The following is a 27,679-nucleotide window of genomic DNA, read 5'->3' on the forward strand; positions in this document are numbered from 1 at the left end:
GTGCCCGCAGCCTCAGTCCCGGGCGTTCGGGAGGGACCCAAGTGCCTCCCCTCGTGGCAAGCCTCGAACCCCGGATCCGTGACAATGTGAGAACCAAAGTGATGCTCTCTCTCTCTTTTGCTTTTCAAGCACATTTACACTGAAGTGCCTTAATTATCCCATCTAAGGAGATACAGACAGCGAGAGTCTATTCATCTCATCACACACCTGATGTGAGCTCCACTTCATGATCAATTCCCTTTATCCATTCATTTTCTATATTCTGTATTTACTTACATTACAAGACGAAATGTGGTTCCCAGTATAGCTTCCTGATTCTATCTACCATTCCGATTCCCAGTATAGCTTCCCGAATGAGCTGCTGAAGGGATTACTTTGACAAGACGAGACAAGACAACGACACACCTAACCATAAAACCCTGGTACAAGCATGGAGGAAATTGAAGGGGAGAGAGGTGGGGTGGCTAATCCATATTGGAAAATTAAAAATTCCATTTCGAGACGTGATTTATTGATTTTACATCTAGAATGTAAATATATAGAATTTGATCCAAAGAATTGCTTCACGCGTTTGCTTGATGAGATCATGGAGAGACGAATATGCAGATGTTTGTGAATCTGTTAAATAGGCAAGGTGTTTCCCTTAAAAGGCTCGTGGCCATCGTGGCCAGGTGTTTCCCTCGTGGCCATCGGAAAGTACACATTCCTGGATGGGATCCCGAATGTGGGCACTTGCACAACACAGTCAAAAATGCTACGAACAATGAAGAGGCAAGCGCTGCTGCTGCCATACTTAAGTCTAGACGAGATGAGGTCCACAGAATCAGATGGCAGGAAGCAGTATCAACCATCGACTTCACTTCACAAGAATGGAGTTCCACAAGGCTCAGTCTTAGCACCCGTATAGTTCAATGTGTACACACCGGACCTCCCCGAGACAACAGGTACTAAACTTGCCTACACCGATGACCTTGCGATCCTGTATCCGAGCAAGTCTTTTAAGGAAGTTGAGGCCACTCTCTGCCGAGATGTTTCTTCTATGGACCGCTACTACCACCAATGTCGCCTACGTCTAAACATCCAGTTGTCAGTCTGCACCGTTTTCCACCTTCAGAGCAGTGATGTAGATAGGCAACGAGAAGTCCACCTAAATAACATCCAGCTTCCCTTCATGCATGCTACTACCTATCTTGGCATGTACATGGACCGGTCTCTGACCTTCAGGCAGCATGTAGAAAAGGTAGCCACCACACTAAGAAGGTCGATGTACACCTCAACTCGTCCTTAAGGGTCACAAGTGGATGCCTTCACCGTACTCCCACCCATCACCTCCCAGTCCTTGCAGGCGGGCATCTATCCCCATCACATTAGATGAGCAGCAAACACTAGACAAGCAGCCCTCAATGCATCTCAGAACCCAGACCATCCCCTGCACAACAAGCAAGGAGAAGATCTACCTCCTCCCCTCCCCCCCCTCAACCCTCAAGAGTGAAGAGCTATAAGCCATTTACTAGCATAGCTCAAACCAAGATCACATCACAAAATGGCTTAAGCAATCACACATTGCAGATGAAGCAATGGCATGCCTTCCAACCTAGCAGCCATCTACGACACCTTCCCTGTTCCACCAAGCTCCCTGATTGCGATCTTCCAAGAAAGGATTGGTGTGACCTTAACCTACTCTGAACAGGTGTTGGCAGATTCCATCACAACATGTTCTCCTGAGACCTTGCTGACTCATCCGACTGTAAGTGTGGCCTGCCCCAGACTGCAGATCATCTTGTGCAAGACTGCCCCATACATCACCATGAGGGAAGATGACAAGAACTACAGCACCTGACCACAAGGGCCTGAGGCTGGATGAAACAGCAAGCTTCACGTGGTAGATCAACAACTCAAAGACATGCCACACAAAAGAAGAACAGCAGAAAGAGAAGGGCAAAACACAAAACAGCAGAGCAGATGCACAAAATAGATGGAGACAAACAAACAAGGGATGTGTGGGGAATGAGAGGTAGGGGAAGATGCATGAGGTCATGTTTGTGGAGATGTTGGGTATCCTTTTGGGGGCTCTCAAGGTGCTGAATGAGGAGTCGGAGTCCCTGGGATTACAGGTTTCTTGGGTCAAAACTAAGATCCAGGCGTTCAATGACATCTTGGATGCTGCTATCCTGTCGGTACCAGTTTGTGGTGAGGATGTTGAGGTCAAAGAGAGATTCACTTATCTTGGCAGTGATATATGTCTGGTGTTGGGTTAATGGTTAGGGTGGTGGGCTTGGTATCCTGAGTTCAAATCCCACTTGGCTGTTTAATTAATACCAGGTGGGGTTGACTCTACCTCTCATCCTTCCAAGGTTGGTAAGATGAGTGCCAGCTTGCTGGTATCCTGTGTCGGAGTGGCGATCTGTCCAGGATTGTGTCCAATAGCCAAGGAGACTGCTGAGGTGGCACCAACGCTCCGCACAGGGTATGGTCCCGATGGATGGGTGTTTGTGTGTGTCCTTGTGTTTTTTCTTTCTGTGTTTCTTGTTTGCATGGTTTTAAAAAATGTATTACTGTTGCGATTTGAAATTCCCTCATCGATCTGACCTGCTCATCTCTGTTCTGTTAACTTGTAGCTCTTGGGAAACACACGGGGATCTACATGTTGGTATTTATAAATTTATTTATCTGTCAGGGGTCTTCCCGACATCGTTGATTTTTGTTCCTTTCACATTTCTCTCTAAGTTTTTTTCCATAATTCCCTTGATTCAAGAGAGGAAAAGGCCCATTTTTCTGTGAGGCCCACTTGGCTGCGCCTGGGTGTGTTTGAGGGTTGTGGAGTGGCGGCAGAAACCCGAATCCTATCCAGATTCCTCCTGATGACTCCATCGTTCCTCTTCACATCTTCAGGTTCCTTCTTGGTCTTACATTTCATTTAAAACAATAAAAAAAGTGAATTATATCAATAGTACAGTACCTCCAGTGATGTTAATTAGGTGAATAATGGATTGAGATGAAGATGCTATGATACGGTTTCCTAAGTAACTACAACTTTTTCACCTCCCTAAACTTTCTGAAAAGGTACTTGAGGGAGAAGTGAGAATGTGATTCATCGACCCACATATGCCTCTGTTCACCGACATTACAGTTGCAGAGCTGAAGGCACAATTGCACGGGATTATGGAACGAGGGGGACATCATGTGAACGGGTAGTAGTACGTATCGTTCGTTCTACAAAGTAACTTATTCGTATTCACGTGAAAACATCACATTTCAGAACAATGATGTCACCATGTGTTGGAGTTGCATTGTTCAATAAGTGGATGTGTGATATAGCAGGGGATGCTACGTCTCAAAGCACGCCGTCCTCAGCTGTCGACACAAAGCCAGCTGCCTTGTCTACCTCTGCGCAGGTAACAGTAAAGGTTCTGTGTATTTTGTGGAAAAAGTAAATTGTCATGCCAGTTCGATAGTAAAATTATTTGTTTGCAGTTTGCTTTTTAATTAACATGACCTGAAATAGTTTGTATCAGACAAAGATGCAACACAGGTGTGATGGAGCAAAGTGCCTCTTCCTGTGTCACCTCGAGCATCGGTTAGTAGAGCATTGGTAAATGAGACAGGTAACATGTATCTCAACAGCAGATCTCAACAGCAGATCTCTCATATCAATCAATTTCTTATGATTACCAGAGGGGAAAAAAAAAACAATTAATAAAAGTTAAGACGTACCACTGACCCAGCCCGCTTTCCAACTTGGACCAAGGCACAGACGGGATGAAATGCACCTGTCCCACAGGTGTACAAGTGGCTTTCGTTAAAAGGATGAAGGACTCGTACAAAGTTCCCACACTCCGTCTGGAGAGTAAAATAAACATGTGTAGACCGACACAAAAAAATCACAAGAGATAGCTCTGTGGAATTCCTTCATCTCTCCCTCTCTGTACCCCAGAACATGAATGGCTTCTCACAGACAGATACACATGAGTGGAAATGTAAGCTTATGTGAATAGGTAGAAGGACCGTTCAACATGTCCTCGGAACAGCGTTGTGTTCTTCGCACCTCAGAGACAGCCACAGTTTTTTGACTCATTATAAATAACCTGTGTACAAGTTAGATGCCATGATGTAAATTAATCTGACATATTTGGGTGATTTCAGAGTACAATCCAGATCTTTGATAAAACATGTCGTGATAGGTCTTACTAAAATTCAGCTTAGAAGTAGCAATGAAACTTTATACAATGAAGAGGCCACCTTGTTATAGATACAAAACCTAGCTTTCAGGAAGAGCGAGGTGAAAGAGGGTAAAATAGAGCAAGTGGAGGAAGAGGAGGGCGTGGCAAGGAATGAGTGAACAGGTAAAGAGGAGAGAGGGAGAGAGGGAGAGAGGAAACTGCGTAAGGTAGAGGGAGAGAGGAAGAGAGGGAGAGAGAGGAAACTGCGTAAGGTAGAGGGAGAGAGGGAGAGAGAGGAAACTGCGTAAGGTAGAGGGAGAGAGGAAGAGAGAGAGAGGAAAAGAGGAAGAGAGGAAGAGAGGAAGAGAGGAAGAGAGGAAGAGAGGGAGAGAGGGAGAGAGGGAGAGAGGGAGAGAGGGAGAGAGGGAGAGAGGAGAGAGAGGAAACTGCGTAAGGTAAGACAGCTGAGTAATAGAAAAGATCGCCGTGTATCATTGTTCCGGTTATCACTGTTCAGGTGATCAATGTTTAGGTTATCATTGTTTAGGTGATCATTGTTCCAGTTATGATTTTTCAGGTTGTCAATGTTTAGGTGATGATTGTTCAGGTTATGATTGTTTAGGTTAGTTTGTGGTAAGGTTAACATTAAACTTGTATGTACCTGTTGCTGCGTTTCATTCTTTGAGAGTAATGGTTGAAAGTTATATATCCAGGTTCGTCCTGACATATTGTTCTTTGTTCCTTTCAGACTTTTTTTTTCAATTTTTCCACATTTCTCGTTGTCATGTCCGTCTGTGCCGACAAAGTTTTGGGGGTCCTGATCACGCCATCTTTGCTCTTTGCGTGTTCGGGTTCCTTCTGATATGTACAATGCTGTATTTGATCTTAATTCATTTGATAAAGGTTAGCCTTGTTCTTTTTCATATTTTCTTTCATTTCTGGTATTGCATGTTCCCGCTTTTTAAATGTGTCACATTCATGGAGACACGCTACTTTAGCAGCACCTTGTATTTTATTATTAACCTCCACCATCTTCGAAGATGGATGGAGGTTACTGTTTTCACCCCTTTCTGTTTGTTTGTTTGTTTGTTTGTTTGTGAACAGTATTACGGAAAAACTCCTCGACGGATTTCGACGAAACTTGGTGGGGGAGGGGGGGGGTTAGGTATGGTCCAAGGATCATGCCATTAAATTTTGGACTTGTCCCCCCCCCAAAAAAAATAGTTAGAGAATTTTTTTTTTTTTGCATTTCTACATGTTTTAAGTGATTTCCAACCCCCCCCAAATTTTTTTTACCCCCCCAAAAGAATGTATTTTTGCATTTCTACATGTTTTAAGTGATTTCCAACCCCTCCCCCAAAAAAATTGTTACCCCCCCAAAAAAAATTGTTGGAGAAAAATTTTTTTTTTTGCATTTCTACATATTTTAAGTGATTTCCAACCCCCCCAAAAAAAATGTTTGAGAAATTTTTTTTGCATTTTTACATGTTTTAAGTGATTTCCAACCCCCCAAAAATTACCCCCCCAAAAAAAGAATTTTTTTGCATTTCTACATGTTTTAGGTGATTTCCAACCCCCCCCCCAAAAAAATATTTTTGGAGAAAAAAATTTTTGCAACTTTTTTTTCAACAAAATTTCGATTTTTTTTTTTTTTTTTGCATTTCTACATGTTTTAAGTGATTTCCAACCCCCCCCCCCCCAAAAAAAAAATGGAGAAAAGAACTATAACTCTCAGCACTGTTGACATCATATTTAATAAATAAGATATCAGGTTCACTTGAGTGACCCAGCAGTATTGGCGGCAGAGGTTTTTCATTCTCCCGAGTGCTCCCCCTCGAGTTATTATTATTATTATTATTATTATTTTTGTATACCTTGTCGCGGCTCGTATGAGAGCTAACACACAACACACTGCAAGGGGGGCATGAGACAAGGGGGGCGGGAGTGGGAAGGACAAAACAGAGGGGAACAGAGAGATTAGGAGATCTGTGGAAGGGAGAGGGATGGGGCGGGGAACAAGGGGTAAACAAGATGGATACTACAGGTGTTTGTTTAAGTTGTTGGACACACTACTCATGGACACAATGTTCAACCTTACAATGCCATTATGTGTTTGTTTAAGTGTCACCATGGGAAGTGAGTGCACTAACTTAGCAGAATATATGAAACTGACAGGGACCCATGGAAATTCCATGGAATGCAAAATGTGACTTCAAGCCCTCAACTCCCGCCGCACCCCTCTCACAAACTCCAAGTCCCCAACGTCCACCTGCCAAAACCAAGTCATCACCTGTACCCTCTCAACACGAAGGCATCAAAATCCTCTCCCCACTCCAAGCCTTCAAACAACCTCCCCCACCCGTCATGGTTGCCTGTCTTGTACGTACATCACCAACTAATAATACATCCATCTTGATGGCACATCATTCTGTATGAGAGAACTTGTACCGATATCACCACCGAAGGACATGGCTACCTGAGGTGTCTTTGCCTACACATATTGCAGTGAACACCAACATGGTGGCCGTAAGATTGAAATCTGTCTTCAAACCACCTCATCACGCAAAGTCCTCAACCACAAATAACACCCTCCTCTCCCTTTATTGCCATTCTTCAAAGCAAATGGTGAATTGTAATATTGTCATTACATATTTATTCATGACGTCATTGAAATAGTGGAATATTTCTCTCTTCATTATTCACGGAAAGCGTGATCTCAACAGAAAGTTGATGTCCGACAGGTCATAGTTTATTCACACAGGTCATAGTTTATGTCCATCGGCAGGTAAAATTTCAGCTTTCTACATCACTCGGAAGGTACCAATCCTTAATATCAGTCAGTGAGTAAGTAAGTCAGTGGTTAGAAAGAGTTTTATATATTAGATAAGATGAAAGAGAATCGATTGCACCACAGTATTGTTTTTTAATTGGTAGAATCATGACTAATAACTGTAAGTTGAACAGAATTGAGGAGAGACATTAGTTATGGAGGGATGGGAACTTCATGGTCTTGAATTATATTCTACCATTTCATAGAACACTCCCCCTTGGGGCCGAAGAGGAGCTTCGTCTCACAGAATGGTGTAGAGAGTGCACTTACTTCTGACCCATGTAATCTGACTTCGAGTCAAACAGCATCACCCTTTTCAATCAGACAATAACATCTGCAGAAGGACATGCTGGCGTACAGGACCCCCTGTGCATGTGAACAGTGGCCCATCGAGCTGAAAATGCCGCTCGGGGCGAGATGTCAAATTGACGCCCCTTCGTAACTCACATGCTGAATTAAACACAAAGGCTCATGGAATAACTTTATTACAAGTCGAATCAAGTAGAGATCCAGTACATTTTCAATTAAACAGTGACACCTTTGTTTTCTACCTTTCAAAATCGCCATCGACCTACTAAGCATTTAGTTGTTGTGACTGTGTGGTTCATATCTTCCGAGCCTTCTGTGAAGCAAACTCGTCTAACACAGCGTCAAAGTCAATTGACTCAGCTGGTTCACGCTCAACGGAGAGGGTGGCTCGATTACTGGGCCGAGAGTGGATCATTGTGTATCTGAGGTTGGTCCTTATCAGTTTCAATTTGGAGAAGCTCCTCTCACATGCTGCAATGCTCACACACATGGTGAGAAACGTCCTCGGTATGATGAGAAAGTTTGGAAAAGATTCCTCGAATCCCCACTTCACAACATATTGAAGGATTGAATATGCCTTCCAGTCTACCGTTTCCTTCCCAGCGGTTTCCTCATTCATTTTTCTGTGTCGACGAAGACGATGAATCTCCCTCTGAGGCTCGCTGGTGATGGCATCGTCGTACGTCTCCGTGAGATGGTATATTTTCATGGCAATGTCGCTGTCGTTGAATAGGTCCTGAGTGTCATTGAACTGAGCGACATGAGAAACCCAAATTTAATGTTCATGTCACTCATCAAATGGGTGCGTCGGGTCGTTTCTTCATGAAGCTGATCCAATATTTCATATTGCTCCCATTTAATATCATCTTGTAATGAGAGACCGAGCTGTTAGGGTTCGGGTTAGTATTATTATTTACCTAATAATAAAGACAGTAACTCAGTAATAACGTTAATTTAGTTGTGACACTAAAATAACTTGAGTCCAAGTTCCCAAAGGAGAAGGGCACGTGTAAGATAAGGCCAAATTTAAAAACACACCAGTTGATCGTCCCAGCCTGCTTCCTTTTTTTTATTATTGTCAACCATTCTGGGAAAAAAAAAAATCGCACCATGTCGGAAGGAAGCTGTGCAGTGAAGCAGCTACGCCGCTTAAAAAGTGTCCCCATGGGGAATTGACGGTTCCTTCCCCAACAGGTGGGGTGCCCTTACTGTCCTGATGATGCAAATGAAACAATAACACAAAGAGATATATATATATATATATCTCTCTCTCTCTCTCTCTCTCTCTCTCTCTCTCTCTCTCTCTCTCTCTCTCTCTCTCTCTCTCTCTCTCTCTCTCTCTCTCTCTCTCTCTCTCTCTCTCTCTCTCTCTCTCTCTCTCTCTCTCTCTCTCTCTCTCTCTCTCTCTCTCTCTCTCTCTCTCTCTCTCTCTCTCTCTCTCTCTCTCTCTCTCTCTCTCTCTCTCTCTCTCTCTCTCTCTCTCTCTCTCTCTCTCTCTCTCTCTCTCTCTCTCTCTCTCTCTCTCTCTCTCTCTCTCTCTCTCTCTCTCTCTCTCTCTCTCTCTCTCTCTCTCTCTCTCTCTCTCTCTCTCTCTCTCTCTCTCTCTCTCTCTCTCTCTCTCTCTAGTGCAGCCTGTGGCTGCTGGTTGCATCATTGGTTGGGACGCGGTGTCCCCATTACCAGTACACTGGTGCTCATTTTTCCGACTTCGGAAGGATGACAGGCTGAGCAACCTCCTGGTATATTTTAATTCAGCGGCCAACGGGGTTTGAACTCAGGACCCTAGGATCCCAAGCCGCCACCCTAAACACTAAGCCAACACCAGGCTTCACAAAGAACTAAACAACAACAAACTATTATCGAATGAAACACGGTGGGTTAGAAAGGTTATTCTTCAATTTTAACGGACGGATAGAAGGAAGGATATAAGGTATTTTGAAGTGGTTTGCACCAATTAAAATCCATTTTCTTACTTTCATTTTGCTTACTACAGGTATAGTACTGCAATCTCCTTGAAATTTTACTTGCAAACATGACATATGTTTTCTGTGTATTTAATTTTTGAAATTATTCATCTCAGGGATTGGGGGGGGGTGCAAAGGAAGGGTCCGTTGCGGGTGCCAAATCCTCAAGTCTCCAGGTACACTGCTGATGAGATGGGAACACAGGATTGAGACAGAAACACAGGAATGAGACACGAACATCTCTACAATGACAGCAAGCACTTATCTGCCGTTAGGGCTTTTGTAATTGTAGTATCGCAGGTTCGTTGGATGTCATATGCAGATATAGACACAAGGAGTCGTGTTCATACAGAAGCCTTCAGCTCTATATTCATTCCCCAAAAAGCTCTGAAATGGCTGCAGGAAATAGGAAAAGCACCAGGCACACAGAAATGGCTGCAGGAAAGGCCAATCTGAGTCCTAAATTTTGAACCAGGACAAAAGGTCTGAATCCATTCTCTGAATCACAGAAGGCAACAAATTCAAAAATGTCACCATCTTCGTCAGTGGTCATACTGTTATCAAGAAAATTTGACCAACTGGCATGCATGTGTTCACCCCAAATACAAGGAAGGAAGCCGTGCCGCATGCCAATCACCTGAATTTTTGTGTGCCGTGTACAAGTCAGCTGGAGCCATACTCGGGTGTCAGTACTCCTACTTTGAAACCAACCACAGCACTTACTTCAGCCTCCACAAGACTTATTTGGCTTGGCATTGATGTCCACCCTCCACAAATGAATGCGTCTCCACAAGCCAGGCCACAGTGACCTCTGCGAGAAGCAAGTTGTTCTTCACAAGTGCACTTCACTCAAGTACAAGAATGAACCTGCTGTACCCACTGCAGCCTCAAAACAAGCAAAGCACGTGATGGAGCATCCCACATGATTCTCAAGTTGTATCACAGTAATTTGTGCAGGTACCAAGGATAAAGTAATACAGTATTGTATAATAAATTGTCTGATTTTTAGTTTCTGTGTTTTCTTTTCTCGCTGACCTTGCTCGATATGGTTACCTACGCTCGTATTCCACATTTCTTTTTGAGGTTGCACTTCATTGTGTGGAGGGAAAGGGGGGGTGGTTTGGGGGAAAGGGAAGGGGAGGTAACATAATGGTTTGAATATGAAAATTTGAATGATTGTCTCTTGTCCCGATAATCCAGATCCAGTACTGTATTTAATTCCAGTTTGTGCCTGGTTAGTTCCCATCCCTTCCCAGCCACATTCCTGGGAGTTTTGCAGTTAATGTGCAGAGACAGATGAGATGCAGATTCGGACAGAGGAACACTGATGTACGATTGAAAGACGTTTTTAAGCATTAGCACATGGGAAAGAGAGTCCGAGCCTGTACTGTTATGATTGTGAAGAATAAAGTGCCATCTCATAAGAAATAAAGGATTGTTTGGTTCCTCCATAACCACTGTGGTCGTTATGTTACAAAATAGATTCATAAAAGAAACTCGAATCAGATTGTGAAAATGAGAAAGAGAGAAGAGAGTGAAATAAATATCCCCCATGAGGGAGGCCTTTTATGAGTACAAAACAGTACAAATGGGGTGGTTTCACATGTATAGAACTTGGCCACGAGGCACGAGGATTACACTTAGTACTTGCATTGCATTACCGAGTCAAAACTTGGGAGGTCAGCCACGTACCATGATGGAATACCATAGTTTGTAAATAAATATTAAAACATCCCACAAAATACCTCCCTGGAGGAGTTCAGAGATAAGTCCTTTGCTCATATAAAAAGATTATGCACTGATTAGCATTTCCAATCGAAGTGATAGCTCATGATCCTCAAAATTGGAATCGGGTTCAAATCTCGTATAATCCCATATATTATATATGTCTGTCTGTCATCCATTAATGTCTTTGTAATTCACATTAAATTGTCTCCCGAGGTCACTGATGTTGTTCTGCATACCTAAGTCACAGAACTGAGAGAGGAGCTTGCTATTCCATGAAAGGCAATTTATTAATGGATATATGAAAAGCAAATATATACTATTATAATGTACAATAACAGCACATAGGGGAAGTATTTCTGAGGTGGACTAACTACAGAGCTGAACACGCACAATTTCTCCTTCAAAACTTGTGTCATCGAAGGGGGACGGGTGCTGTGTTTTCATCCCTGTCGATTTGTTTGTCCATCTGTGAGCAGGATATCTGAAAAAGTAATGGACGGATTCCGACGAAATTTGTTGGACAGGCTGGGTGTCTGACAAGGATGAAATGATTAGATTTTGATGAAGATCCGAATCGAAATTGGAGAATTTTAAAAAGTGATTCTTCACCATTTTGTGAGATTGGGCTAAAAACGATACAGTGCCTTGAGAAAGTATTGACACCCCTCGACTTTTGTCGCATTTTGTTCTGTTACAGCCTGAATTTATAATGGATTAAATATAAAAAAGGTTTCACCAATCCACACAAAATACTCCATAATAACAAAGTGAAAACATGTTTTTAGAAATTTTTACAAATTAATTAAAAATGAACTACCTATGGATCCCTCCTCAATTCCATGTAACAATAAGTACGTATGGTACAAGCGTGGATCGGCTTGCTACGCTCACCTCACCACACGTCGCTACAGTGGGCAAACACCGCCATGTTATTAAAAACACCTCACCACCATGGTATTAAAAACACCTCACCACCATGGTATTAAAAACACCTCACCACCATGGTATTAAAAACACCTCACCACCATGGTATTAAAAACACCTCACCACCATGGTATTAAAAACACCTCACCACCATGGTATTAAAAACACCTCACCACCATGGTATTAAAAACACCTCACCACCATGATATTAAAATCACCTCACCACGATGGTATTAAAAACACCTCACCATGATGGTATTAAAATCACCTCACCACCATGGTATTAAAAACACCTCACTGCCACGTTACTAAAAAACTTCAACACCATGTTATTAAAAACACATCAACATCACGTTATTAAAAACACCTCAACACCACATTGTTAAAATCACCTCACCACCATGGTATTAAAAACACCTCACCACCATGGTAATAAAAACACCTCACTTCCACGTTACTAAAAAACTTCAACGCCATGATATTAAAAGCACCTCACCACCATGGTATTAAAAACACCTCACCACCATGATATTAAAAGCACCTCACCACCATGGTATCAAAAACACCTCACCACCATGGTATTAAAAACACCTCACCACCATGGAATTAAAAACACCTCACCACCATGGTATTAAAAACACCTCACCACCATGGTATTAAAAACACCTCACTGCCACGTTACTAAAAAACTTCAGCGCCATGTTATTAAAAAGACATCAACATCACGTTATTAAAAACACCTCAACACCACGTTGTTAAAAACACCTCACCACCATGGTATTAAAAACACCTCACCACCATGGTATTAAAAACACCTCACCACCATGGTATTAAAAACACCTCACCACCATGGTATTAAAAACACCTCACCACCATGGTATTAAAAACACCTCACCACCATGGTATTAAAAACACCTCACCACCATGATATTAAAATCACCTCACCACGATGGTATTAAAAACACCTCACCACCATGGTATTAAAATCACCTCACCACCATGGTATTAAAAACACCTCACTGCCACGTTACTAAAAAACTTCAACACCATGTTATTAAAAACACATCAACATCACGTTATTAAAAACACCTCAACACCACGTTGTTAAAATCACCTCACCACCATGGTATTAAAAACACCTCACCACCATGGTATTAAAAACACCTCACTTCCACGTTACTAAAAAACTTCAACGCCATGATATTAAAAGCACCTCACCACCATGGTATTAAAAACACCTCACCACCATGATATTAAAAGCACCTCACCACCATGGTATTAAAAACACCTCACCACCATGGTATTAAAAACACCTCACCACCATGGTATTAAAAACACCTCACCACCATGGTATTAAAAACACCTCACCACCATGGTATTACAAACACCTCACTGCGACGTTACTAAAAAACTTCAGCGCCATGTTATTAAAAAGACATCAACATCACGTTATTAAAAACACCTCAACACCACGTTGTTAAAAACACCTCACCACCATGGTATTAAAAACACCTCACCACCATGGTATTAAAAACACCTCACCACCATGGTATTAAAAACAGGTCAACACCACGTTGTTAAAAACACCTCACCACCATGGTATTAAAAACACCTCAACACCACGTTGTTAAAAACACCTCACCACCATGGTATTAAAAACAGGTCAACACCACGTTGTTAAAAACACCTCACCACCATGGTATTAAAAACACCTCAACACCACGTTGTTAAAAACACCTCACCACCATGGTATTAAAACACCTCACCACCATGGTATTAAAACACCTCACCACCATGGTATTAAAAACACCTCAACACCACGTTGTTAAAAACACCTCAACACCATGGTATTAAAAACACCTCACCACCACGTTATTAAAAACACCTCACCACCATGGTATTAAAAACACCTCACTGCCACGTTACTAAAAAACTTCAACACCACGTTATTAAAAACACTTCACCACCATGGTATTAAAAACACCTCACCACCATGGTATTAAAAACACCTCACTGCCACGTTACTAAAAAACTTCAACGCCATGATATTAAAAACACCTCACCACCATGGTATTAAAAACACCTCACGACCATGGTATTAAAAACACCTTAACACCACGTTATTAAAACACCTCACCACCATGGTATTAAAAACACCTCAACACCACGTTATTAAAAACACCTCACCACCATGGTATTAAAAACAACTCACTGCCACGTTACTAAAAAACTTCAACACCACGTTATTAAAAACACATCAACATCACGTTATTAAAAACACCTCAACACCACGTTAATAAAAACACCTCACCACCATGGTATGAAAAACACCTGACTGCCACGGTACTAAAAAACTAAAACGCCATGATATTAAAATCACCTCACCACGATGGTATTAAAAACACCTCACCACCATGGTATTAAAAACACTTCACCACCACGTTATTAAAAACACCTCAGCACCATGGCATTAAAAACACCTCACTGACACGTTACTAAAAAACTTCAACGCCATGTTATTAAAAACACATCAACATCACGTTATTAAAAACACCTCAACACCACGTTGTTAAAAACACCTCACCACCATGGTATTAAAAACACTTCACCACCACGTTATTAAAAACACCTCAGCACCATGGCATTAAAAACACCTCACTGCCACGTTAGTAAAAAACTTCAACGCCATGTTATTAAAAACACATCAACATCACGTTATTAAAAACACCTCAACATCACGTTGTTAAAAACACCTCACCACCATGGTATTAAAAACACCTCACCACCACGTTATTAAAAACACCTCACCACCATGGTATTAAAAACACCTCACTGCGACGTTACTAAAAAACTTCAACCCCATGTTATTAAAAACACATCAACATCACGTTATTAAAAACACCTCAACACCACGTTGTTAAAAACACCTCACCACCATGGTATTAAAAACACCTCACCACCACGTTATTAAAAACACCTCACCACCATGGTATTAAAAACACCTCACTGCCACGTAACTAAAAAACTTCAACGCCATGTTATTAAAAACACATCAACATCACGTTATTAAAAACACCTCAACACCACGTTGTTAAAAACACCTCACCACCATGGTATTAAAAACACCTCACCACCATGGTATTAAAAACAGGTCAACACCATGTTATTAAAAACACCTCACCACCATGGTATTAAAAACACCTCAACACCACGTTGTTAAAAACACCTCACCACCATGGTATTAAAAACACCAGACTGCCACTGTACTAAAAAACTTCAACACCATGATATTAAAATCACCTCACCACGATGGTATTAAAAACACCTCACCACCACGTTATTAAAAACACCTCACCACCATGGTATTAAAAACACCTCACTGCCACGTTACTAAAAAACTTCAACGCCATGATATTAAAAACGCCTCACCACCATGGTATTAAAAACACCTCACCATCATGGTATTAAAAATACCTCACCACCATGGTATTAAAAACACCTCACCACCATGGTATTAAAAACACCTCAACACCACGTTATTAAAAACACCCCACCACCATGGTATTAAAAACAACTCAACACCATGGTATTAAAAGCACCTCACCACCATGGTATTAAAAACACCTCACTGCCACGTTACTAAAAAACTTCAACGCCATGATATTAAAAACACCTCATCGCCATGTTATTAAAAAACCTCATCGCCACGTTATTAAAAACACCTCACCACCACATTATTAAAACACCTCACCACCATGGTATTAAAAACACCTCATCGCCACATTATTAAAAACACCTCATCACCACGTTATTAAAAACACCTCAACACCACGTTATTAAAAACACCTCACCACCATGGTATTAAAAACACCTCACTGCCACGTCACTAAAAACAGCTCATCACCACGTTATTAAAAACACCTCATCGCCATGTTATTAAAAACACTTCATCGCCACGTTATTAAAAACTCCTCACTGCCATGTTACTAAAAACACTTCAACGCAATGTTATTAAAAACACCTCAACTCCACGTTATTAAAAACACCTCATCGCCATGGTATTAAAAACACCTCAACGCCATATTATTAAAAACACCTCAAAACCACGTTATTAAAAACACCTCAACACCACATTATTAAAAACACCTCACCACCATGGTATCAAAAACACCTCACCACCATGGTATCAAAAACACCTCAACGCCATGTTATTAAAAACACTTCATCGCCACGTTATTAAAAACACCTCATCGCCATGGTATTAAAAACAACTTACTGCCATGTTATTAAAAACACCTCATTGCAATGTTATGAAAAACACCTCACTGCCATGTTATTAAAAACACCTTAATGCCAAGTTATTAAAAACACCTCACCACCATGGTATTAAAAATACTTCAACGCCATGTTATTAAAAACACCTCAATGCCATGGTATTAAAAACACCTCACCACCATGGTATTAAAAACACTTCAACGCCATGTTATTAAAAACACCTCAATGCCATGGTATTAAAAACACCTCACCACCATGGTATTAAAAACACCTCAACGCCACGTTATTCAAAACACCTCAATGCCAAGTTATTAAAAACACCTCACCACCATGGTATTAAAAACATCTCAATGCCATGTTATTAAAAACATCTCAATGCCATGTTATTAAAAACACTTCAATGCCATGTTATTAAAAACATCTCAATGCCATGTGATTAAAAACATCTCAATGCCATGTTATTAAAAACACTTCAATGCCATGTTATTAAAAACATCTCAATGTCATGTTATTTAAAACATCTTAATGCCATGTTATTTAAAACACCTCAATGTCATGTTATGAAAAACACCTCAAAGCCATGTTATTTAAAACACCTCAATGTCATGTTATTAAAAACACCTCAATGTCATGTTATTAAAAACACCTCAACCCCATGTTATTAAAAACACCTCAACGCCATGGTATTAAAAACATCTCAATGCCATGTTATTAAAAACATCTCAATGCCATGTTATTAAAAACACTTCAATGCCATGTTATTAAAAACATCTCAATGTCATGTTATTTAAAACATCTTAATGCCATGTTATTTAAAACACCTCAATGTCATGTTATGAAAAACACCTCAAAGCCATGTTATTTAAAACACCTCAATGTCATGTTATTAAAAACACCTCAATGTCATGTTATTAAAAACACCTCAATGCCACGTTATTAAAAACACCTCACCGCCATGTTATTAAAAACACTTCAATGCCACGTTATTAAAAACATCTCAATGCCATGTTATTTAAAACACCTCAATGCCATGTTATTAAAAACACCTCATTGCCATGTTAATAAAAACACTTCAATGCCATGTTATTAAAAACATCTCAATGCCATGTTATTTAAAACACCTCAATGCCATGTTATTAAAAACACCTCAACGCCATGGTATTTAAAACACCTCAACGTCACATTATTAAAAACACCTCAATGCCACGTTATTAAAAACACCTCAAGGCCACGTTATTAAAAACATCTCAATGCCATGTTATTAAAAACACCTCAATGCCATCTTATTAAAAACACCTCAACGCCATGGTATTTAAAACACCTCAATGCCACGTTATTAAAAACACCTCATTGCCATGTTATTAAAAACATCTGAATGCCATTTTATTAATTACATCTCAATGCCATGTTATTAAAAACACCTCAATGCCATGTTATTAGAAGCACTTCAATGCCATGTTATTAAAAACATCTCAATGCCATGTTATTAATTACATCTCAATGCCATGTTATTAATTACATCTCAATGCTATGTTATTAATTACATCTCAATGCCATGTTATTAATTACATCTCAATGCCATGTTCTCAAAAACATACAGACGGCAGAGGTTGGTGCAGCTTAGAAGTTTGGTACGACTTCACAAAAGTTTGAGGGAGTATTTCAGTGACAACACAGGACAGGACAGACACTGCACACACACACACACACACACACACACACACACACACACACACACACACACACACACACACACACACACACACACACACACACACACACACCCTCGCACACACACGCACACACACGTACATATATAAGCTGAAATTTTACACGCTGTTGTCATCGAAGCTGATACACTGGCAAAAATCACAGAATCTTCGGACAACAGCCATAAATTAAAAAAAAATAAACGAAAATAAATAAATAATGAAAAAAAATGCAAGTGAACGACCTGAGACAACGAGGAAGCACGGTTTGTCAGCTTACACAATGTGTAAGCACACCCTATTAGTGTACATAAATATGTATATACAATTATATATATATATATATATATATATATATATATATATATATATATATATACAGTATATGTATAATATATATATATATATATATATATATATATATATATATATATGTATATATATATATATATATATATATATATATATATATATATATATATATATATATATATATATATATATATATATATATATATATATATATATATATATATATATATATATATATATATATATATATATATATATATATATATAAATATATATATATATATATATATATATATATATATATATATATATATATATATATATATATATATATATATATATATATATATATATATATATATATATATATATATATATATATATATATATCAGCCCCCCTTCATATGGACGATTTGAGGAGGGTTTTTAAGGCCAATCTTTTAACATGACTGTGCGTTCACTCCAGTCTATTTTTCAGGATAAAAACACTTGAAGAACATTTTCCATAAAAAAGTAATTAGCCATCTCTTCCAATGGAAATGTAGATAGTGACTTGCAAAGTGAGCCGTGAGGGCGGTGTACAGAAGCATTTTAAAAAATAATAAATACAAGGCACAGGGAGGTGATATTCGCTGTACATGATGGGTAATGTGCGCAGAGTAAAATGAATGTTCACTCACATCCATAGAATGTCTAAGAAATAAAAAAACCAATGTCACCCGCAGGGTGACCCGTATCTTGCCAAAAGGTGACCACGTGTGACTTCTTTAAGGTCACACTGAGGTGAACAGAGCTGCTATCCACCAGGAGCGACTCCTTGAGGAATATCTGCCTACGAGAGATTCCGATGAGAATCGTTCTACAGAGTAACCATGAAAAATATGCTTTTGCCTCATAACGTCACCAAATTACGTCGTAATGTCTCAAGCTTGACATATCTAGAAAGCACTCATCGAGGTGTTCAATTTGAGGTACTACACGATATGGTTCCTAAAACTTGAAAATTTTACCTTGGGGTCAAATATGTTTGACCTGAGGTGCTAACCATGAAGATCAAGGCCAATCATCACCAAAAATTAATCAGCTGAGTGCCAGACCATGAACTATATTCCCATGAAGTTTGAAGGCGATCCGATCAAAATTACTCAAAAAATAAGGTTTCGTCGACTCCCCTGATTTGCGCCAAAGTGACCTTGACCTTTGACCTTGACCTTCAAAATTTTATGCGCTGAAAGGGACCTCTATAGGCCTCTGATATGCGAAGTTACAAAAATTTCCGATGATAACTGTGCTCTGCAGAATTTTTTATACGTGATTACAGACAAACAAAAAAAAAACAAAAAACAAAAAACAAAAAAAAAACATACAAGCTGACTAACATATCTTGCAAAACTTCGTTTTGGCAAGATAAAAAGATAGAAGCGCACATGATGCTAGGCCGAGGCTTTGGACTTTGGCACGCTCACGAGGTTTAACCGTCAAAACGAAACAAAACATTGCAGAACATAAAGAATAGAGGGTCACATTTGTACATTTCATGTTTTAAAAGTGTTTTTTCTTGCTATGAAATATCATATCTTCCACTCTTCTTGATTATTTCGAATGAAGTAACTCTGACCTGTCATTTTTGATGGTTTTTCATGAGAATGTATACATATATATATATATATATATATATATATATATATGTATGTAATTTTATGAAACATTTGTTTAGTACCACGGGGAAATTAATCCCTATGGTGATCATCATATCTCACCTTTGAATTTTTTCCAGCTGCCTGGCATGCTTCTTTCCACTCACTAGCTGCTGGCCAAAAAATCTGTGGATTGTGGAGGGATTGAAAGAAGGTGAGAAAGGAGAGTGCAGCATTTTTCTTGGCATGAAGACTGAAAATAATTGAGAAGCGGAATTATCTGATAAAAATACATATATATATATATATATTTTTTTTTTTTTATATGTATTCAAGCTTTCTGTTGCTTTAACAATTAATTTTGACCATCCATTATTATCCCCACACTTTTTAATATACGCGGTTTCCAAAATATAATTTAAATTTTCCTTGAAACCAATGTGGCTGCCTCACCACGTAACTGATGACGTCATTTTAAAGTCAAATGTATGCATGAAGCACAGTGGATCATAACTGCAAAGTATAGTATTGATAGAGTAAATGGTTTCAGAGAAATAATTGTTTAATTATTTCCTTAAAACCAATGTTCCTGCCACATCATGTGACTGATGAGGTCATTGTTTAATAAAATATTTGTAGCAACAGGAGTGGATCATCACTGCAAAGCCTCCCATCAAATGGTTAAGTGGTTTCAGAGAAATATTTTTTTTTTATAACATGATCGACTGGGCATGGAGAATATTTCTTGAAAATGTCAAAATCATCGGTCACATGGTCTCGCAGCCATGTTGGACAAAAAACCTTTTCCAATCACCGCAAAACAACAAAAAAACGTGATCAGCCATCCATTCTGAATTTGATTTGATAAAGAGCACATTGTGGGTCAGGTGACCGATCGAAGTGGGGTTGTATCGAAGTGGGGAGGCATGGTTTTGTTTTTCACCGTAGAAATTTCATGAAATTTTCACCATAGATGCTACTACTCATGCCGAATGTTTTTGTGATAATTATGACATCATAGGTCACATGGTGTGGCTCCATTTTGGAAAAAAAAAACAACTTTGGACCTTTGTATCTCTAAAACCGCTCCATGAAAAAAAAATGAAACTTGGCACATGTGAAATACAACCCAAGGGAAACAAACGTGCTTTTTTTGATGATGTCAAATGTGGCTTCCTTATGACATCATCATTGCATGTGTCAAAGGCTTTATCCAATCAGTATGAAAAATCATGTGGGTCATCTCGGGATAAATTGGAATTGGCAAAAAAATGATGATGTCATCGGTCGCGTGGTTTCGCAGCCATATTGTTTTTTAACATAAAACCTTCAAAAATCTTCTTCTCTGTAACGGCTGAACAGATTGAGGTGAAACATTACAGGTATGATCGCCTATCCATGAGGAACAAAAAGTTCTTCACCTATGACGTCATAAGTCACATGGTTTGGCAGTGATTTTTTGAAGAATAAACGTTTTAAAATGTTCTCCAGAACAGCTTGACAGATCGAGAGGAAACTTCACTCATGTTCCCCAAGCTTTGGGGATACCAGGGTGTTCACGAATAATTAATTGGTCACATTGTCTGGCAGCCATATTGGTTTGAATGAAATTATTTAAAAAAAAAACTTTTTCTTGAACCGCTTCATCAATAAATGTGAAACGTCACAGTTATGATGTTGTAGATATGTGGAACATATGTTTTCAATTTCAACCTGATCGGATGCATGGTCTGGCAGACAGAATTATTTAATACTAGACGACCCATGAACCCGTTGTGACAGTGGTTGATTAAAAAATCATTAAAAAAAAAATGATATCTCCAGCGAATTATACCGCTGAGGTTGTTTGCATTGATCAAATAATCTCGAAGAGTACTTGACTGAATCGGGAATTGCTTTTTAAAAATTTTTTTTTCGTTGCCTGATTTGAACAAAACTTGATATTGCACGTCAATGTGAAAAAACAAAACGGAGAAAAGAAAGTCAAAGAAATTATTGTGCGTAATCTTCTAAACACAATTTTATTTATTAATGAACATGGAAGTATTAGATCAAAATGGCGATGTTTATTTTATGCTTAAAAATAAATCGTTCTTTGTTTATACTAAATGTTTGAGATTTTTAAATAAATCATTTCAAGAGAAAAAAACAAAAAGATAGCTCCAGCAAACTATATCACTGAGGTTGTTTGCATTGATCAAATTCTCCCGAAGAGTACTTCACTGAATCGGGAATCGATCTTTAAATATTTTTTCCGTTGCCCGATTTGAACGAAACTTGAAACTGCACACCACAGGCAAATGGTGAGTAAGGTGGGCTGAAACTTTTTGCGCTATCGTGTACCGTTTTGGCTGTATTTCGGGAACATACATACATACATACAAGTTGAGAGTTTTAGTAATTTATAGATTTTTAATCGAGGTTTACAGATTTAAATTAAACTTGGTGCAAGTATGTGTAATGATGTAATAATGCGGGCAGAGGCATACTGGAGTCGTCGCGACGTCGAAGGTTGTCGTTCTAGTTTTAAAGTGTTTTTTGTTTTCTTTGTTGTTTTTGTAATTTTTTCATTTTTTTTTCTTTCCTTCCAGGGAGGGTGCATGGGCAAAGACGGTCGTGGATAAAAAAAACACATCATCAACCACACAACACCCCTTGACGAGACCCCCACCAACAGCACTCCATATACATGCAAACAATCACCAATAAATGCTCAAGCTACCTAAAAGTCCTGCCAACATCTCTATACTCCTCCATCTCCATAACTTACAGGTACCTATTTAATTCTAATTTAAACTTATCTACTGTTTCTGCTGCCACTACCTTTTCAGGGAGACCATTCCATGCATTAACTACTCTCTGAGTAAAAGACACCTGCCATATTACTGTCCTAACTCTCCTCTTCTTTACTCTCAGGCTATGGCCTCTGGTCTTAACACTGTCTACTCTGCTGAATAATTCATCTGCACTTATTTTATCGATACCCTTCGTTATCTTAAACATCTCTATCATATCTCCTCCTAACCACCTCCTTTATAGTGAATAAAGCCCTGTCTCCTTCAGCCTCTCCTCATAGCTGAGTCGAGCTTGGCCTGGAATCAATCTAGTAGCCCTATGCTGAATCCCTTTTATGGCATCTATGTTCTTCCCACGTTGTGGTGACCAAAACTGCACACACTATTCTAGATGTGGCCCTCACTAAATTCCTGTACAATGTTAACACCGCCTCTTTTGATTTATAAATGATCCTCCTCCGAATGCAACCTAAAACCCTGTTTGCTTTACCTGTAACTGCCTGGCACTGTGCTGCCTGCTTACCTCCCATATCTGTTTCCACTCCCAGATCCTTCTCCTGTGTGACATGCTCCAAAATTACTGCTTACATCCTGTAATCTCTATTTTCATTGTTCTTTCCCATCCCCAACACCTTACACTTGCTCAGGTTAAATTACATCACCAATCTTTTGCCCAATCTATACAAGTATCAATACTTTGCTGTATCTGATCACCACCCCCTCTACTATCCCCCTTACCTCCAAGCTTTGTGTCATCTGCAAATTTGGAAAGCCTACTCTTCACCCCATTAATCAAATCATTGATGTAAATAATGAATAGCAATGGTCCGAGTACTGATCCCTCAGGTACCCCGCTTCTTACATCCTCCCAGCAAGACATCCTCCCTCTCACAGCCACTCTTTGCTTCCTACCACTAAGCCAGTTTCCAAACCATTTAGCTCCCTGACCAGCCACTCCACAAGCCCTGACCTTGGCAAACAACCTCCGATGTGGTACCTTATCAAATACCTTCTTAAAGTCTAGATATACTATATCCACTGCCTTTCCCTCATCCACCCAATCATACACTGCTTCATAGAACTCTAAAAGATTTGTTAAACAGGAACTACCTTTGGTAAACCCATACTGACTACCTTTAATTTGTTTGTATTTGTTTAAATGGTTCCTCATCCGGTCCTTAATTAATGTCTCCAACACCTTCTCCACAAATGAAGTCAAACTAGCAGGTCTATAGTTTCCCAATTCTTCTCTGGATACTTTCTTAAATAATGATGTTACATTTGCTACTCTCCAATCCTCCCGCACCTGTCCTGACTCCAGGAAACTATTGAAAATATCCGTTAACATCTCGCTTACCTGCTCAGCACCTCCATCTATACTCTCGGGTGCATATTATCTGGACCCGGAGCCTTATCAACTCTTAGATTACCTCGCTGTTCCTTTACTTCCTCCACTCCAACCTGGATCTTCTGTAAAAGCCCTTCCTCACCTCCTTGATAGATACTCTCAGCTATTAGCAATTCTCCTAACTGTTCTTGTGTAAAAGTTGGAGAAAAGTACCTGTTTAATAAGCCTGCCATCTCACTTTCATCACTAACCACTCTCCCGGTGCTATTCCTCAATGGACCCAGACTGGTCCTAACCTGTTCTTTTCCCCTGATATACTTAAAGAAAGCCGTGTTATTATGTTTAATATTCTTAGCCATGTCCTTCTCATACTCTCTTTTGGCTTGCCGAGTAATTTTCTTAACTTGCCTCTGTTTACTATATGACTTGAGCTTGTGGACTTGTTGACAATGACGATGAATGAATGAACACTACGGAATATCAAAAGGAATATGTCTCAGTGATGTGTTGGTGACAAATTTTCATTCGATGTCTGGTAGGATGTAATTATTATATTTATTAACAAAGACCACCAGAGTGGCTCGTCAAAGGGATCACAAACTCGGTAAATTCATCACGCCGAGCTCAGAAAGCTACTAGTTATTCATCGCCCAACGTGCCACTGAGCTCCAAGCCTCCCATCGCACATACAAGTGTCTCGTGGAGTAAAAGGAGGTAAATTACAGAGAAAAGCAAGTGGAGCTCGAGTATCTTTCATCACATGGAGTCTACGCCCTAAAATTCAGGAGGCATGTATACCGCACGTCGTACGTATGGAATTGTTATTGCTGCTGCTCGGTTCATGGCCATTTAGCTTCTTCCGTGGTTTAAAAAAAACAAACTTACTTTTATGACTCATTATGGAACTAACCACAAACACACACATGCACACACGCACACACACACACGCACGCACAGACATTTGAGTTTTGAGTGCATGTTCTTTCCATAATACACCGTCGAGACTGAGCATCACTGCGTCGTTGCTTTTTTTTTTTTTTTTTTTTTTTTGTATACCTTGGTCGAGGCTCGTATGATAGCTAACACACAACTCACAGCAAGGAGGCATGAGACAAGAGGGGCGGGAGTGGAAGGGACAAAACAGTGGGGAACAGACACATTAGGTGAACTGTGGAAGGGAGAGGGATGGGGATGGGACGGGGAACATGGCGAAGAGAAGATGGACATTTCAGGGACTTTCAGGAAGGAAAGCAGGAGAAATGAAGGAAGTGGGCTTGGGTGGATTATCGGGGGTAGAAAAGATCGAGGATTTGGATGGGGGAAGATAAGAGGTGGTGGTGAACAGCTGTTTTGAAAGCCTGGAGGGAAGAATGGGAAAGAATAGAGTGAGGAAGTTTATTCCAAAGGCGGGAAAAAAGAGGAATGAAAGAGTGAAGATGAGCAGTGATTCGTGATTTTGGTAGTTTTACCAGAAGGGGGTTGTTGGCGGACCTTGAGCGCCCTGTGGAAATGTGGTGGGGACAAATCGCAGAGAGAGCAGGGGGGCAAGGCTGGAGAGGAGTCGGTAGAAGACAGAAAGACCACCGACCAACCTGCGGTGATTGAGTGAGAGGCCCAAAGACTCAGCTTCATTGCGGGAGATGCCGATGATCTTAAATGCCCTGGTTTCGACAGCGTGAAGCCGAGAAAGGTGGGAGGCAGGAGCACCAGCCCAGAGGGGAGAGCAGTACTCCATCAGGCTACGGACAAAAGCTTTGTAAGTGGTCAGGAGCTCAAGAGGGCCGAGGAAGGACTTAGCACGACGGAGGATTCCCAGTCGGCGACTGGCTTTTGAGGCGAGGTTGGAAATGTGACTTTCCCAGGAAAGGTCATGGCAGATAGTGAGACCTAGAAGCTTGAAAGAAAAGACTTCTTCCAGAGGATTGTTGAGAAAGTGGATGGGGGGTTTTGTAAACGGTCCTTTCGAAGAGACATAGTGAGAGTGTGAGATTTGTCTGGATTGAAAGACATGTTCCACGTGTTGGACCAGTTTGTGATTTTATCCAGATCTGCAGTGAGTGAAGAAGCTGCTGCTTGCCGGTCTGAGGGATGACAGATGGTACGGCAGAGGGTGGAGTCGTCGGCAAAGAGAAATAGAGGATTTTCCAGAGAGTCCGAGAGATCATTGATGAAAACCAGAAAAAGAACAGGGCCCAGAACGCTACCTTGAGGAACTCCAGCCTGCACAGGAAGAGGGGATGAAAGAACTCCATTTAGGGCCACACGTTGTCTGCGACAGGAGAGGAAGTCTGCGAGCCATGAGTGGAGATGGCCTTGAATACCATGGGAAGAGAGTTTGGTGAGTAGGGCAGGGTGCCAGACTGTGTCAAAAGCATGTGATATGTCCAGGGATACGGCTCGGATTTCCTGTCTGGCATTGAGGACCTCCATCCATTGATGGGAGAGCAGAAGCAGCATATCCAGGGTTGAGTGACCTGGTCTGAAACCAAATTGATGATTGGAAATCAAGCCATTGGAGAAGAGGAAGGATTTCATATCTGAGGCGATGATGGATTCCATCACCTTGCTGATGATTGGGAGAAGGCTGATTGGTCTGTAGTTATAGGGATCTGTTTTTGCACCTTTTTTATGCAGGGCAGTGATGTTAGCAGATTTCCAAGCAGATGGCAGATGACCCTGGGCAAATGAGAGGGTGAATAGAACAGAGAGAGGGTGAGCAAGAGCAGAAGAGCAGGCTTTGAGGACACGTGGGCTGATGCCGTCTGGACCGGTTGCAGAATCTGACTCGAGGTTTGAAAGCAAGCTCTCCACCTTGTCAGGAGAAAAGGATACAGAGTCCAGGGACAGTTGGGTGCGACTGGGTAAAGTGGGTAGAGATAGTGATGGGTTTAGGACACAAGATTTAGCTGCAAACACCGAGTTTAGACATTCAGCTTTATCACGTGTGGAATCAGCAGTGCGGCCATTTGAGGTAAGGGAGGGGATGGAAGGGGAACTTACACCAGAAACAGATTTGATTAAACGCCACCAGGATTTTGAGGAGGGAGAGAGGTATGAGAGTTCAGACTTGAGATGAGAAAGATGTTGTTTTCTGGTTCTCCTGAGGGTAGATACACACTTGTTCCGAGCTTTGTGGAAAGAACTGAGATTGCCCTCAGTTGGGTTTGCTTTCCATGAGGCAAAGGCAAGTTGTTTCAGGACGACTGCCTCGCCACAAGCTTCAGTAAACCAAGGGCGGGAGGAAGGGTAAGACAACTGAACACGAGAGGGGATAAATCTGTGCATGAGGGAGAGCAAGTTTCTTTGAAAGAATTCCCAGGATGAGTTGATGTTTGAGAAAGTAGTGATAGGAGACCAGTCTGTAAGTTTGATGGCTGCTCGGAGACCCTGCCAGTCGGCTTGAGTGAAATGCCAGACTCGACGGCGGTGAGGTGGTTCTCTGATAACAGCCAGAGAGATGTCCACTTTAACAAGGACGTGGTCAGAAGAACCAATTGGAGCGAAGGAAGAGCAGCAGATATTGTCAGGGATGTGTAATATTGCTTTTTGCTACTATGTTGCATGCATACTTCACTTCGTTACAGGTACCATGGTAGACATTCCGAGGGTGATCTTATTTGCTTATAAATGTTTTGAAGGTGCACTGGATAAAAGGAGTGCTTTATGTCAAATGTGTGAAATAAAAATT

At 40.5% G+C, this 27,679-nt stretch overlaps 1 protein-coding gene across 7 annotated transcripts in view; it reads right to left on the reverse strand.

Moving 5' to 3' along the window:
- LOC147013670 (semaphorin-3A-like) overlaps positions 1 to 27,679 on the reverse strand; it is a 138,057-nt gene that overhangs the window by 51,975 nt on the left and 58,403 nt on the right. For all 7 annotated transcript variants that reach the window (XM_085850791.1, XM_085850788.1, XM_085850785.1 and 4 more), the window contains 2 exons: positions 19,972 to 20,034; positions 3,715 to 3,840 (listed from right to left, as the gene is read on the reverse strand). In XM_085850791.1, the coding sequence (XP_085706917.1) occupies positions 3,715 to 3,840; positions 19,972 to 20,034 (189 nt within the window). The remainder of the gene's footprint in view (positions 1 to 3,714; positions 3,841 to 19,971; positions 20,035 to 27,679) is intronic.

Source organism: Eptatretus burgeri, chromosome 13 (assembly GCF_056783735.1).
Source record: "Eptatretus burgeri isolate ZD-2024b chromosome 13, Ebu_testis_v1, whole genome shotgun sequence".
Taxonomy (NCBI): domain Eukaryota; kingdom Metazoa; phylum Chordata; class Myxini; order Myxiniformes; family Myxinidae; genus Eptatretus; species Eptatretus burgeri.